Source organism: Sinocyclocheilus anshuiensis, unplaced genomic scaffold (assembly GCF_001515605.1).
Source record: "Sinocyclocheilus anshuiensis isolate Anshui unplaced genomic scaffold, SAMN03320099.WGS_v1.1 scaffold1444, whole genome shotgun sequence".
In the NCBI taxonomy this organism is placed as follows: domain Eukaryota; kingdom Metazoa; phylum Chordata; class Actinopteri; order Cypriniformes; family Cyprinidae; genus Sinocyclocheilus; species Sinocyclocheilus anshuiensis.
This window is the reverse complement of record NW_015546092.1, coordinates 44,363-60,943: the sequence shown is the minus strand read 5'-3', so window position 1 is coordinate 60,943 and position 16,581 is coordinate 44,363. Positions and strand designations below refer to the sequence as shown.

General features: G+C 37.7%; 2 protein-coding genes across 2 annotated transcripts in view; one reads left to right on the top strand and one right to left on the bottom strand.

Annotated features, from left to right (window-relative positions):
- Positions 1-790: 790 nt before the first annotated feature.
- Positions 791-9,016, top strand: LOC107700101 (calsequestrin-2-like). The gene is made up of 11 exons (XM_016501623.1): positions 791-1,195; positions 2,361-2,445; positions 2,591-2,691; positions 3,002-3,113; positions 6,796-6,869; positions 7,044-7,174; positions 7,275-7,320; positions 7,431-7,485; positions 7,615-7,715; positions 7,806-7,880; positions 8,810-9,016. The coding sequence occupies exons 1-11, from the start codon at positions 959-961 to the stop codon at positions 9,014-9,016; spliced, it is 1,224 nt and encodes a 407-aa protein (XP_016357109.1). The 5' UTR covers positions 791-958.
- Positions 9,017-12,931: 3,915 nt separating this feature from the next.
- LOC107700098 (vang-like protein 1) overlaps positions 12,932-16,581 on the bottom strand; it is a 46,895-nt gene continuing 43,245 nt past the window's right edge. Inside the window, exons 10-12 of the mRNA XM_016501621.1 lie at positions 15,958-16,192; positions 14,126-14,900; positions 12,932-13,102 (exon numbers count right to left, since the gene is read on the bottom strand). Of these exons, the coding sequence (XP_016357107.1) occupies positions 14,640-14,900; positions 15,958-16,192 (496 nt within the window). The 3' untranslated portion in view covers positions 12,932-13,102; positions 14,126-14,639. The remainder of the gene's footprint in view (positions 13,103-14,125; positions 14,901-15,957; positions 16,193-16,581) is intronic.

The window sequence follows — 16,581 nt, the reverse complement described above, 5'->3', positions numbered from 1 at the left end:
CTAAAATGAGCCAAAATCTGGAGATTATGGTTTCGTCTTGTATTTTTATTTGAATGCTATAAAACTATTTACCTGTTCTGTCTTCCTCCTATCGTTTTTGCCATCTGCTCCTCATCTGATGCTCTTATTACTGTATATTTTACATGTATGTCTATATCTCTTTCCTTTGCAAAGTGCTTCTTTGCACACCCATTTGCTATCTTCTTCCCTTTTACTCTCATCTGAGCTGGTACCCATCATCTAAATCCATACAGTATAACCTTTGTATCATTCAAGATGTCTGATCTTCTGTCAAGATGTTCCCAGTGTTAACCTGTATTCCTATTACACTCTCAGAAAAAAAAAAAAACCACACAATAAAAGCTGTCACTGGGGCGGCACCTTTCGAAAGGTACAAATATGTACCATTAAGGTACTAACATGTACATTTTAGGTACTAATATGTACCTTTAAAGCACTTGTGTACACTTTAGGGTAAATAAGGTACATGTGTGCATTGTACCTTTTTTTTCTGAAAGTGTACCCTAACTGTAGGTACACAGGACTTTTTTCATGTGTTCAGGTGACCTATATTTTGATTTTTTTCTACAATGATTATCCTCTACATGTTGAGAGACGTGTACTGTCATTCCCTATGGTACTCATGTCTGTCCTCTTTTTCTTCAGATCATGATTTATTTTTAGCCTTTAAATGACTGGGTCACTAAAAGAGGCCTAAATTCACCAGGGAAATACTCATTGGAACATCTCTCAAATATCTTATCCTATCATGTCTTTGCCTAATTGTTGGGAAGAGGTGAGGTGGCAGAGGGAGGAAGAGAGCATAAGATGTTTTTTAGTGCTGAAGAACTACTCATTGAGTCTCATTTTGTTGGTCAGCCTCACTGTCCTGCAGGATCTTACCTGGACTCTTTCCAGCAATCTCTTCTTTTCATTCACCTGTTCAATCATTGCTACTATGCTGTCTGTCTGGCTTGTCTTGGTTTCCTGCATAGATTTTCTCCTGTACTCTTCTGCAGAGGAGGGTCTGGAGTTTCCCAGTTTCGATGGCAAGGACAGAGTTCTTAATGTCAATGAGAGAAACTATAAGAAGGCATTAAAGAAGTATGACATGATGTGTTTGCTGTTTCACGAACCCCTGCCTTCAGATAAGGAGCTCCAGCAGCAGTTTCACATGAGGGAGATGGTTCTGGAGGTAAGAAATTATTGCAACTGAAGAATTTGGTGGATGAATAAGGACAGATGTGCTGAATGGTATATTTTTAGAACAGACCATCATATGTATTATGATTAACTTTTATTTGGGTGGGAGGAGGTCTAACACACACTACATGTGGAAACTGGTAGGAATTTTTTATGATTAATTTTAAATTCATTTTAATTAAATAAAAAATAAAAATAAACAGTTTAGCTTTAATAATTAATTTTAATTTGATATATAAAACAGGAAATTATATCAGAGAAGACCCCTGAATAACATTTGTGTCAAAGTCATAAGTCTCTTAAAATATCTTGTAGTTTCAAATGTTCTGACATGACAGGGTTAGTTCAGGTTGTAAGATATTTTTACCTTTTTAAAAAATATATTGCAAAACCTAATTAGAATGGTTAAAATGTGTACACTCGTATGTTTTCAAGGTGTATAAAAAATATGTATCCGTTTTTATTGGATGGTCATGTAAGGTACCTTTTTGAAATGTAACTAAATTACATTTGTATTTAAAGTGGTATGAGAGTTTTTGGTATGATATAGTTAGTTAACTATCTTTTTCTTTTTTTTCTTTTTTCTTTTGGACACTAACCATTTGTCGTTGACACAGTTTCCAGTTTCAGTTTTCTAACCCAATTTTTTTAACCTAAGTGATCCGTGGAATATGCATTAGTACCCTCGGTTGGAAATCATTGACTTAGAAAATATACTTGAAAATACTAGATCTGAGGCTCTTCAGGATAAGCAGCTGAGTGAAGTATTATATAAACCTGAATATCAAAAATAGTTTCAGATGCTCCATATAAAATGCATCGAGTAACAATTGGCTGCACCAGGGTGTCAGACTGTACATCTGCTTTCTGTGTCTACCTGATGTGCAATTTAGTGTAAAGACTGACCTGATTTTGAGGCTAACAAAGGCTCCACAAACACCGATGCTGGGTCTACTTATGATAACAAAGTTAATGAAGTATAGATTCGACTATATGCAGATATCAGCCATACATTACACAAAACTTTTCCAGGTTTAAGACTCCTTAGATATACTGTGAAAGTGTTGGCCCAGACTAAATTGGTATTATAGACAACAGTTGTGTATATAATTCTCACACTATGAATGTACTGATGTGTCTCTTCCATGCATCACCAGCTTGCTGCTCAAGTTCTGGAAGACAAGGATATTGGTTTTGGATTGCTAGACTCACATAAAGATGCTAAGGTTGCCAAAAAGCTTGGTAAGAGTCACTGTGCTAATTACATTGCTTTTTAGATAAAGTTTTCTTACTTTTCCGTTTCAGTAACAAACACCTAATATGTCTTGGCATTGTTGAGGTTTGACACACAGCATCCTCACTGAATCATGTGATCTTTGTCCATTAGGTCTGGAGGAGGAAGGAAGCATCTATGTGTTTAAGCATGAAAGAGTGATTGAGTTTGATGGAGAGCTCTCTGCAGATACACTGGTTGAATTCCTGCTAGATGTGAGTGAAATTTGTGCATATACTGTGGCTGTGCTTTTTGATATACTGTTTAAACAGCTTTTAAGATTATGGATCTTGCTAACATGGCTCTCTAACTGCAAAAGTAGTAACCTGCAATTGTTACTTTAAAGAGTCATTTCTACATATTAATCCTATATAAAGTAGATTGATGGTATAAATTAATGTATTAAAGTTGCTTAAGCAATTTTTATTTCATTTTTATAAGATATTTTTTTTACATATAAATAATGTTTCTGACTTAATTTTTCAGTTAATTTTCATAATGTGTGTGTTTCACATCATTCTTCAGCTGCTGGAGGACCCAGTGGAGTTGATCAGTAATCCCATGGAACAACGTGCCTTTGAGCGAATGGATGAAGACATACGCCTTATCGGCTACTTTAAGGGCGAAAACTCTGAACGTGAGTGGCTTTTTTGCTTACCAGTATACTCTGCATGTAAAATTATGATTTTACGGCTATGCTCTAATCAGTAGAGTGTTTAGGCATCACGTAAACCACTCAATTGCTTGAGGCCCCGTGGTTCAAGTAGGCCTCCCCGGAACATGATTTCTATCAAAGGGGACCTCAATAAAAATATAACAAAGAAAAAAGGAAAGTGTGAAAAATCAACTCAAATTCAAACCAAAATGTGATCTACTGTGACGGTACCCCGCTTTTAAAAGGCGTGTCAATGCGTCTTAACATAAGTCCAAAAAAGGAGGGAAGGAGGGGGCTTAGGAAGAGATTGTGGAGCTGGCCGAATGGACCCCATGGACAAGGTAGGACCCAGGGAGGAGATGATGGCAGGAAGAGCCAAAGAGTAGATGTCAAGAGGAGTCAGGAAGTGACCCCCAACAGGGCCACTAGGATGCAGTACCATGGCGGAACCAAAGGAGGGAGGAGACATGGTGTAGTCAGGAGCCCGACCAACTGAGGTGGAGACAAGCCCAGGCAGATACTAACTAATGAGCCAAAGACCCAGGGAGACTCCTGAGACCCTGAGGGCCAAGGCTCAGGCTCACAGGACCGCGGAGGAGATGGGGACTCAGCAGGCCAGGCCAGAGCTGGAGGCAGTGAGTACTGAGTGAGTTGGAGCCGGAGGGAAGGAGGAGCCTGTTAGAACAAGAGGGATGGAGGGATGAGGCACAGCCAGAGGACTGGAAGACCGTGGTGGAAGCAGGTCAACGACTGATCAAGCCGGAGCCAGAGGGACAAGGGAGCCTTGTGGAGTCTGAGGAACGACGGAACTCTGTGGAGCCCAGGGGGAGCCGAAGGGTCAGAAGGCCAAAGTGGAGTCCAGGGCTAGGAGGCCTGAGTGTAGCCAGGGAACAGAGCTGGAGACCAGGAAGCCCCCCGCTAGTGACTCAGAGCAGGTGGATGGAGGCACTGATGGAGGAACTGAGGGACTAAAGGGATACAGTAGAGACAGGACCAGAGAACTGGCTAGATTTAACAGAGGAGGAGAGAGAGAGCCTGGGCAGGAGCAATGTCACCAAAGGAGACTTTGTAATGGTTAACAAAGGAGATTCAGGGTGAGATGGAACCAGCAGAGACGTAGAAGATTTAGAGTTGGTCGCAAACAGCAGAGACATGGGAGATTCAGGGCTGAGCAGAACCAGGGGAGATACAGGAGACTTAGGGCTGGGCGGAAATAATGGGCAAGTGAGGTTTTGGGGAATAAATCCTCATTTAATACCACAGAGGCCAGCTGCAGCTCACCCTCAGCGATGGGAGTGTGGGTCTGGCTCCACTCCATGCCCTCGAACTCCATGAGCATGCCCACTGGAACACACAGTGTTGCTGGCTCACGCACCTGGTCAGACTGGTAGGCCGGCTTTGACCTCTGGGACAGATGTGTCTGCAGGCTTTGGCTCCATAGAGGGCATAAGCTCTGGCACATGGTCTGTGGCAGGCATCAGCTCTGGCTCTGGGTCTGCGATGGGCTTTTTTAAAAATTTCCACAGAGGTATCAATGATTTGCTGGACTTTGGGTGGGTAAATATCTTCCACTCTCTTGCTGATGGTGAAGGGGGATCCACATTGGAGAAGGACCCAGTTCACATATTCCACAAACGTCTGTTGAGGAGCATTTCCAGGCAGGCATCTCTTTATCTGAGTGCTGACTCCTGCCCCTGCACACAGAGTCTGTCGTCATCATTACGAGTGAGATGAGCAATGTCCAAAAAACTCTGTTTCCATCTTTCTGTCACGGCATGGTTGTAGCAGGGATAAAAGAGCAGGATCTAACTGCAGCTGTCTCAATTTATTCAAACACTCAAAAATAACAAAGTTACTCAGGATTCTCAAATATCAAAACACTTGAACAGACTAACCAGCAAAATGCGAACAAAGATGGCACAAAGATTGACAGAAAACAGGCTAAATATAAATGAACAAACCAGTGAAAGCAATGAGAAACAAGTCTGATGAATTACTCAAACATCAATGGTAACTAAAACAAACAAAGGAAACAGAACAGGAAACTCCAAACTCAGGACTCAGGAGTCCAACTCAAACTCTGACCAAAACGTGATCTACCATTGGCGCTTTTCCACTGCATGGTACGGCACAGTACGGTTAACTTTTGGGGTTTTTTCCACTGGGTACAGTACCTGGTACTTTTTTCAGTACCACCTCGGTTGAGGTTTCAAGTGACCCGTACCGTTACCAAAACGTGACGTGTAAACTCTGCTGATCACGGATTGGCCGGAGAGAATCGTCACTACACTGAACTTGCGACACAAACACAAAAGAACCGCTAGATTTAAATCAGCATTCAGCACAGCCAGCGAAGGATCGAACGCAACTGTTTTGAATGAGCGCACCTTTTTTAACTACCAAAACGTTTTGTTGTCTGTTGCGGAAGAACAGACGTTCCTCTCGTTGATAGCAGAGGAGCGGATCCAGCGAGAGCTTGATAGGGCGACGCGGAATGAAAATGTTTTTTTAGGAGTCGTGGTAGTAGAGGCGGCGCAACTATAACGACATGTGAATAATCCCACCCACTCTAAAGCGGTACTGAACTGCAGTGGAAACGCAAACCGTGCCGAGCCAAACCGTGCCGTGCCGTACTGAGCCGTGCCGAGCCGAGTCGTACCACGCAGTGGAAAAGCGCCCCATGACACCTAGTGAGAATCAGCAATAAGTAGAGAGAATGTAATGCAATCATCCATAAGTAGCAATTTTGAAAATGTTCACATGATATGAGGACAGTAATCTTTAATATCATTCAGCAAACTTGAGTGTTTTTAGGACATTTTTAACAAAGTATGATAAATTATGTGTTATAATTAGTCCGTGTTTGACATGAATTATGGCCACAGCTTTGTTAGGCCTTTTCCAAACAAAATCTTACTGAAAGCAAATTTTTTGAGATATCAACCTCAGATTTGGAACACAACTTGTTTAGATTTATGGCTTTGATTTTCTTGCAGTTTTAGAGTAAAACATGTTTTGGAAAATATATATTTGAAATAAAATTTTAAAATAGTATTTTTGTTCATTTTTCATAATAAACATATAGCTTTTTCACTAAAAGTGTCTTCCAAGTGTCTTCTTTAAAAAGAGACAAAACGTAAGTCTGTGCTCCAAAGCATTCACGATTTACTACAGTTTAAGTTGGAAATTTCATTTTCAGGTCTATGTGCTCAAAAAGCTAACAAACAAAGGTAATAAATGGATCACTATTCCATAAAATCATTTATTATCATAAAATCCCGCTAATACAAAATATGAAATAAAAAACATTATCAATCTAAAATATAGTACATTAATTTAATTGAGAAAAAAAAAAAACAGGGACTATGATAACCCCACAGACTATTAAATGCTGCCTAACTGGTCAAAGAGATCAGCACAGTTATAGAGCCATTCCCCAAAAAGGCACAGCAGAAAAAACGGCAAAAGGGCTTAATTTCTTTACATGACTGCTATTCAGCTTTTATTAAAAATCCCATTTTAGCTGGGAAGGCTTTGCTGTGACCTCTGGTTATGTTGTGAGAGCAGTAGCTGTGTGGTGCTTCAGCACTGCCACCGTTTACCATGTTATTACAGTTTTTTAGATTTGTGCTTGTATTTTTCTTACGTTCTTTTTGTTTCTCAGATTATAAGGCCTTTCAGGTGACTGCAGAGAAGTTCCAACCATATGTGAAGTTTTTTGCCACTTTTGACAAAAGGGTGCGTACAGTCCATTCCTTAACAATAACAAGAATGAAAACCATGAGATGTGTTATTCTGGTATAGAAGAATGTGTATTTATAACCACAAGAGTGAGAGCATACTTGTGTGTCCTCCATCTTTGAGGAAAAATAATTATGTATTGGCTTCATTTGTAACGGTTTCATGCTGCAGGTGGCTAAACAACTGACACTAAAAATGAATGAAATCGATTTCTATGAGCCCTTCATGGACGAGCCTGTCACCATTCCTGACAAACCCAACACAGAGGAGGAGATAGTGGATTTTGTCAATCAACACAGAAGGTGATATCAGTGGCATCCTCAGAACTTTGCCATTGCCAAAGATCATCTAAAATAGGAATTTTCATTCATTCTAAAAACACAGTGTTTGATCTTCACTCAGGCCTACTCTGAGAAAGCTTCGTGCTGAGGACATGTTTGAGACTTGGGTGAGCAAGACTGGATTGTGGGAGTGTCTGCAGGCCCATTAAAAGTTAACTGTCAATTAAACGGCTGTTGGTTCTTTACTTGAAGTGATCTGTCTCTGCTCAATCAACAGGAGGATGACATGGACGGAATCCACATTGTTGCCTTTGCTGAGGAGGAGGATCCAGGTTTTCAATTCTTTACAACAGAGAACAAGCTGAACATTTCTTACTGCCATTACCAAGACATGATTTAGTAGCACAGAATGATTGTCTTAATAGCATTTAATTTGTGCTTATTCCTTTTTCATTTCATAGATGGTTATGAATTCCTGGAAATTCTAAAGGAGGTTGCAAGGGACAATACCAAAAACCCAGATCTCAGCATAGTTTGGATTGATCCTGATGAATTTCCTTTGGTGAGACGATATTCCATCCATTTCTACACAGTGCTTCACTGCTTGAACGTAAACATTGTGTCCATATTGTAATGGTTAATTTGTCTTCAGTTAACTACATACTGGGAGAAAACCTTTAAGGTGGATCTTTTCAGACCCCAGATTGGTGTGGTGAATGTGACTGATGTAAGTAACAATTTCATTTGAAAATGTCTCTTCATCCTATATTGCGATGTATGACATACCCCTTTTAAGGGAAAGCTTCACATAACATATTCATGATCTACAGCACAATAAACCATGTCATTACACAGGTGTAACAACTGCTGAAATATTTTACTTTTACAATAAAATAATATACAGAACTACATAATAGTACATAACATATACAGAAAATAATAATTATATTATATTATATTAATTTCTGTATAATATACAGAAAATAATATAACATTGCTGCACAAATTTGAAAACCACATGCTTCATAATTCATTAATGCATTCATTTATTTATTCGTTCATTAGTAAATACACACAGTAAAAAATTGCTTGAATAATCTTAAAAGATCATTTTCAATTTTTTTCTTAAAGGGTTATAATTTTTTTTAAGTCAGTTTAATAAAAAAAGTCTAATTTGAATTCGAAAAGTGGACATTCCTCATTCGCTTCTAGTTATTTTATGTAAAAAACAGTCTGTTATGCTGCTTGATATTGCAAACGGGTGTTTCTTAGCATGTTAAAGTATTATGATAATTGAACGAATGAATGAATGATGCATTTATATAACGCTTTTATTGTGTATTGTTGTACACCCAAAGCGCTTTACAATCATGTGGGGGATGGGGGGGGTCTCTCCTCAACCACCACCAGTGTGCATCATCCACTTGGACAATTGGATGATTAAATATATCCGATTAGATAATTATAAACAAACTGATTTGTAGCACAAATAGTTTGTTTACAGCACTTTTTTTTACTCTTCTGTTTATTTACCTACTGAATCAGAAGTCTCACACATTCACAGAAAAAAGCTTACTTCTACGTGGCAAAATAAGGTGCAAAGCCTATATATTCTGTGTTCTTTTCATCTTTTACTTGTGTGTGTGTGTTGACCAGGCTGACAGTGTGTGGTTGAACATGCCTAATGATGAAGCTTTACCGTCAGCGGAGGAGCTGGAGGACTGGATAGAGGATGTTCTCTCTGGAAAGGTCAACACTGAGGATGATGATGATGATGATGATGACGACGACGACGACGACGATGACGATATCGATGATGATAGTAGTGATGAAGACCATTATGGTGATGATGATGATGATTAAGTGGTATATAGGAAAACGATAACCACAGAGTTCTGTAACGATCTTTCTGCAGATTGTATTGATTCTGTTTATTTTAATGACTGATGGTTTATTAATTACAGAGTTGACTCGATTTATTATAGAACTGTCTGCATTGCCAGCAAGAGACATTTGATAATGCAAAACGTAAAAACATATAATGACATATTATAATTCTGGTGCTGCTTATTCATCTGGAACTGTATATGGCTACAAGAAATAGGGTGTTCTGTAGTATTACTTGTGAATTTTATGGGACATTTAAGATGTATCAACATGTTCAATAAAGAACACAAAATACTATTCAGTTATATAATCTTTGTATTAACATTGCTACATGTACCTATATTTAATCATGTTTGGTCGACAAATTTGTAGAAGTGAGCTAAATCTGATTAAATGTCCTTTTGGCACAGCAATCATTGCAATCTAGCAATACCCTAATTTGTAAAAACACTACATAAAAATACATGAAGTTTTCTGTTTGGATTAGGTTATAGTATTTATAACTAGCTGTGTTTAAAAAAATATCAGAAGTCTTTGGACTGTCCCTATTTAAATTACCAGTCAAAAGTTTTTGAACAGTAAGATGTTTTTTTTAAAGAAGTCTCTTCTGCTCACCAAGCCTGCATTTATTTGATCCAAAGTACAGCAAAGTAATATTGTGAAATATTTTTACTATTTAAAATAACTGCTTTCTATTTCAATATATTTTAAAATGTAATTTATTTCTGTGATCAAAGCTGAAATTTCAGCATCATTACTCCAGTCTTCAGTGTCACATGATCCTTCAGAAATTATTCTAATATGCTGATTTGCTGTTCAATAAACAATTATTATTATTATTATTATTATTATCAATATTTAAAACAGTTGAGCACATTTTTTTTTCAGGAGTCTTTAATGAATAGAAAGATCCAAAGATCAGCATTTATCTGAAATAAAAAGCTTTTGTAACATTATACACTATAGCATTCAAAAGCTTGGAGTCAGTATAATAATAATAATAATTAATTTTTTAGAAATTAATACTTTTATTTAGCAAGGATGCTTTAAATTGATAAAAAAAGTGACGATAAAGACTTTTATAATGTTACAAAAGATTTCTATTTCAGATAAATGCTGTTCTTCTGAACTTTCTATTCATCAATGAAACCTGAAAAAATTCTACTCAGCCGTTTTCAACGTAATAATATATATATATATATTGTATACTATAGTGTAGATAGCGACTGCATGTAAATGTGTTTGGGTTTCTTATGAACTTTCTCATAATGATTTTAGAACCTTTCACATCTAACATCATTAGCTCAGCAGTATGGAGGAACATCTGCAGATGGAGCCGCAAAGTAATTTAATTCAGTAGAAACTACATCTGTGCACCACCAGACTAAGTGATTAAACTGTAATGCAGAACACTCCCCCTCAGCCTCAGTTACCCTCACCTTCATATGGATGCTCTTTCCAACGAGATTTATGACATAATCCAGATGTGCCCATATGACTCATACCCATATGACTCGCCAGTATGAATTAGACCAATCACATGACTGATGTGATCTATGAGGGCAGCCAATCTCTAGCAAAGCTGAGGTGAAAATCCAGTGTGGCAAATTTAAAACTGCAGTTTCACTTTGCACTGAATCACAGAAAGGCTTCTGGAGTGTTTTACTGCCACGGCATGTATTTGCACATACAGTACAGTGTCTCACAGGGAGGGTTAAAAGTACACTCTAAACTTAAGAGTGTGACATTGCTGATATGTTTACCCTTTCATTATTTGCAATCAGAAGGAATGAATATGTATAATCTGGCCTATATGAACAATGAGTTTAAGAGCTAATTCAGAACAAAAGATCAAAGTACAGTTGTATAACATGCCTACAGTTCAACAACCTCAACAAGCACATACTTGGCAGTAAGAAAGGTTACAGATGAATTTCAGTGTTATTAAAAATGTCTGTTTTATTCAAATGTATGATGTGAGCTTTGAAGCATTTGTTATAACAAAATCAGGCATACAAACAGCGGCCTTCAGCAAGTGAGGTGTGAGTTGTAAATTGTGAATAACTTAATAACACACACATACATACACACACACACACACTGTGTAAAAGCAGAGGCACAGTCACATTATGAGTGGTTTATATAAAGTAACTCAGTCCACACCATCACAGTCTTAAAAAACGTCTTAATATAAAAGTTTTAGCAAAAAATAGCATTTAATAACATTGTAAAATAGAAGAGAATGAGGGCTAAGTGAAGAATAATAATAACCCATGATAAAAAACCATAATAAAAATTGTAACCTAAAATGCCAGTCTATGTGTGCAAAACCAGGTCAATGACAATGTTAACACATCCATTTTGCCCTCAAGAGGGTGCTGTGATGGTTAATTCTTCCAATGACAGAAAAATGTAGTGATGAACAATAAAATTCTGTCATCAAACTTGTATGAACAGACTTTCTTCTGTGGAACACAAAAGGAGATATTGTGAGAAATGTCTCAGTGTTTGTTTTGCCTATGTAATGGAAGTCAATGTCAACCAAAACTGTTTAGTTACAAACAATGCTTCAAAAGACTTTTTGAGTGTGTGTGTGTGTGTGTGTTCCTCAGAAGAAAGAAAGTCAAACTGTTGAATTTAAATTGTTGGGTAAATTATCCCTTTAATTGATATATATTTCAAGCAGTCGTATGTTTCTAAATAAAAAGAAAATTAAATTGTATGTTATGCATAGATATGGCATGATATTTGAACACTTGTGATAATTCTTTTAAAATTACCCACTCTGAAAAAAATCTGTTTTAGAACAATTTTGCTGTCCTTAACAAGGGCTGACAGCAACATCCTAAATCAAGGTAAAATGACCAGTGGTCATGACCAATCAGTTGTTTCTCAGCAGTATCTCAACATTGGCAGACAAAACATTCCAGTTCTCTGGGGGGACATTCTTTAATTTCATAGACCTAGATGACATTCTCATGAGCCGTTCGTGACAGTTTTCTTTATAGCTACACTGCTGTGAGGCATAGAACAAGAAACAGGACAGGACACAAGAGATCACACATCATCTCTACTCATCTGAACAGCTCAAATTGAGTCCATGTCCAATTACAACTCCCTACAGTCTGCTGTAAAAAGCACCTCTTAAAATACATGACATGCAGGGTACAGGCCAAGCACCTCTTTATTTCTTTATTTATATAGATCTGGGATTTAAGCATATGGTTTTAGTGATCATATTTATAATTGTCATGAGGAAAAAAAGAAGAATTGTGCCACAAAGAAAAAATAGGTACATGTTCTCTGTTAATTTCTTAAAAGTCATGACAGTGTCCTTCAGCACCATTAGCTTAACTGTATTCACATCCATTTTTTTATATCTCACCAAGAGCTTTCATCTCAATATCAGCTTTTCATGTCATAATTACTAGAATTTTGACCTTTTGTCAAAATTCTGGCTTACTTCATATATTTTTTCATTATTTTTAGTCTCATAATAATAAACTTTTATCTCATAATTAAAAATGTATTCAGTTTAAAGTCAGTGATAAACTGTAAATCTAAATTATGACATACTTTTTGCATCATTTTAACTTTTCAACGTGTAATGTTGTAGTGTGCTATAAAATGTGTCTGGTTTGAATGTTTGCCTTAATGCTTGAGAACAGATTTTTTTTTTCACCTCTCATGCTTAATAATCCAAAACTATACAGTCTTTACAAGTCCAAAATTTAACAATGAGAGAAATGATTATTAAAACATTAGATCTGATCAAGAAATTTGAACAAAATGTGTTAAGTGGATCATTGTATTGATTGCCAATGTCTCTCTCTATCTCTCTCTCTCACACACACACACACACACACACACACACACACATACACACACACACACACACACACACCAATATCTCCCATTGGTATACAATGTGCATATATATATATAAACAAAGACACATGTCCTATCAGCAAAAACAAGTTTGTTAAAAATGTGCATTGGAAATTTTTGATGTGCATTTACAGTAGTAGAAGGTAATTTGGCTGAGATGATGTGCTTGTGAACCTTATGATGGGAAAACCTGTTGCTATAACGATACAGTAATTGGCCAATGTTTCTCAAAGTCTCATCTGTGCAGCTCCAACTGCACTATTGTGGATCTTGCAGAAAGTCTGCAGATCATATTCCCAGAGTGTTTTTATATAGAGTAGCGAGACAGAGAAAACGTGCCCATTTGAGTCCATCCATCTCTCTGTGGTCCACTGAAAAAGTATTTGACTGCACCCACTATCCTCCATCCTTTACTGTTTCTGTATTTTACAAACATTAATATGTAGTCTTCAGTAATTATACCCAACCTCCATAACAGTTTTATCTGATCTGATTTTGTTTGGTTTGACTGCAAACGTGTTAATTCCGATGAACATGTAAGCACGAACAAAACAAACTCATAAAAGAAAAAGCAATATATTGAAATATTTGATATACATATATATTACTTGAAAGTCAAATAAAAATACATCCCAGAAGAAAATCAGTTTTTGCTGAAAACAAAATAAACGAGAAAAAAACCCCCCATCTAAACTGAAGTCTCAGACTGCAGTCGAAGCACAAACTTGTGTGACTTTGGGTCGATGAATTCTTCAGCAAGCTGAATATAAGGTATCTTTTTGGTAGTGACTACTAGGCTAAAGTCAATGCATTTGAGCAGAAAAACGGCCCCATCTTTCAGACCACTGGTAACTGAGGCTTCGCTGATAAGGGTCCACTGCCTGGCAAGCCAGCGGTCCTTTCCATACTGCAGTGTAGGGCCTGTGGTCAGATAACTCTCCAGAAATGCCTGAAAAACAAAAACACACTTCATCATTACAGTCAAATAACATTAGACTAAAGTCGATGAGAGCTTAAACAATCATATATTTGACTCCACTAAAGCCCCGTTCACACCAAGAACGATAACTATAAAGATATTAACGTTCACACCAGTGGACGATATTTTCTGGTTATTCTAAGTGCACACTCATCTGCCGCTTTAAATTCTCGAGCTCGTTGTAGCAGGATGGATTCTGATTGGGTGTCAATGTGAACCTTATGATGGGAAAACCTGTTGCTATAACGATACAGTAATTGGCCAATGTTTCTCAAAGTCTCATCTGTGCAGCTCCAACTGCACTATTGTGGATCTTGCAGAAAGTCTGCAGATCATATTCCCAGAGTGTTTTTATATAGAGTAGCGAGACAGAGAAAACGTGCCCATTTGAGTCCATCCATCTCTCTGTGGTCCACTGAAAAAGTATTTGACTGCACCCACTATCCTCCATCCTTTACTGTTTCTGTATTTTACAAACATTAATATGTAGTCTTCAGTAATTATACCCAACCTCCATAACAGTTTTATCTGATCTGATTTTGTTTGGTTTGACTGCAAACGTGTTAATTCCGATGAACATGTAAGCACGAACAAAACAAACTCATAAAAGAAAAAGCAATATATTGAAATATTTGATATACATATATATTACTTGAAAGTCAAATAAAAATACATCCCAGAAGAAAATCAGTTTTTGCTGAAAACAAAATAAACGAGAAAAAAACCCCCCATCTAAACTGAAGTCTCAGACTGCAGTCGAAGCACAAACTTGTGTGACTTTGGGTCGATGAATTCTTCAGCAAGCTGAATATAAGGTATCTTTTTGGTAGTGACTACTAGGCTAAAGTCAATGCATTTGAGCAGAAAAACGGCCCCATCTTTCAGACCACTGGTAACTGAGGCTTCGCTGATAAGGGTCCACTGCCTGGCAAGCCAGCGGTCCTTTCCATACTGCAGTGTAGGGCCTGTGGTCAGATAACTCTCCAGAAATGCCTGAAAAACAAAAACACACTTCATCATTACAGTCAAATAACATTAGACTAAAGTCGATGAGAGCTTAAACAATCATATATTTGACTCCACTAAAGCCCCGTTCACACCAAGAACGATAACTATAAAGATATTAACGTTCACACCAGTGGACGATATTTTCTGGTTATTCTAAGTGCACACTCATCTGCCGCTTTAAATTCTCGAGCTCGTTGTAGCAGGATGGATTCTGATTGGGTGTCAATGTTTGTATCATTCATCAGCTGGAAAAAATTATTCTGAAAGTGATTCCAACGATATCGTTTCTCTGTGCCTTTATCGCTATAGCTGTGGTGTGGACTCTGCTATTCTTTAATACTGAGAACGATTTTTAGAACTATATTTTTATCGTTATTGTCCTTGGTGTGAACGGGCCTTAAAAGCTCCACTGACTTGTTCTGAAACCTGGCACATTGTATCAGTCTTGATCCATACATACGGCATCCTAGATTCTGCTCAATCATGGCATACTACTGAGAGCAAAACTATATTTTTATAGTTTTGTATCTCTCGTAGCACTCACATAATAATATTTAAATACACTTTATGTCTATAGCTGCATCTAAAAGCTTAGAAAGTTGACTTGTTCCCTTGCTGCCCTATCAGACATTGACTTTGCAGACAGTGTTTGCACATGAAGGTGCCTCAGATTTTAGAGGCAGCATTATAGTTTAATGATTTACAACAAAACAGTATAGGCTTGGTGACAACTCTCAGGCACCATCTTTATTTTTAAGCTCAACTGTCACGGAATGGAACGTATGGGATTGTGGGATATCAAAGGCAGCGAAGGATACATTAATGCTGCCTTCAAAAATCGATCAGATGAAAGCATCTCAGCCAACAGTATATGACATGATCATTGGATTGATTCAGACATGCCTGGCTGCCTTCCTATCTCCATATGCTGCCAGTCTTTACTGTAAAATGAATCCCTTCAAGATTATTCATGAACACCCTGTCTGGGATTATTTTGTGATAAAAACCACCTCACTGGGATTGTCACTGTCAGTGGCCTCACCTTAGGTGTCATGTTGTTTGTGATGCAGAAGGCTAAGTGCTGCTGTATGCTCTCCATGCTGTGGAGGTGCTGTTGTCTGGTGGTGCGGAGGTATTTCTGCAGTGCTCGGGCCATGGAAGGGAAGATGGCTTGAGCCGCTTCACGTGGGTCCATCACGTCACCAGGTGCCTTCTTCTGCTCCTCCTCTTGCATGTGACGAATGTGTGCAAATGCCTCCTCCACTGCCACCACCAGCCTGAAAAAGAAATGGGTGTCGTCACACAGTCTCAAGTTTCTCAAGTTCAGTTTCACAATCTGTTGTTGTCTAGAGCAGTGATTCCCAAAGTGTGAGGCATTGTAAACTGGGGAATGCAGTAGACTTACATGAAGTACACTGTATAAAAAAAACAGGATTCAAAGTAGTTTCTTTGCAATTATTTGTGAAATGTACTATTTCTGAATTAAAATGGTTGCAAAGTAAATCCTACATCAAATTTTTAGTGTATTTCTCAAATCATGTTCACATTTACGTTTCTGGACCTAGACTGTGGTAGTATCCTTGCTGTCTATGGGAGGGTCAGAGAGCTCTCGAAATTCATCAGAAATATCTTAATTTGTGTTCTGAAGATGAACGGAAGTTCTACG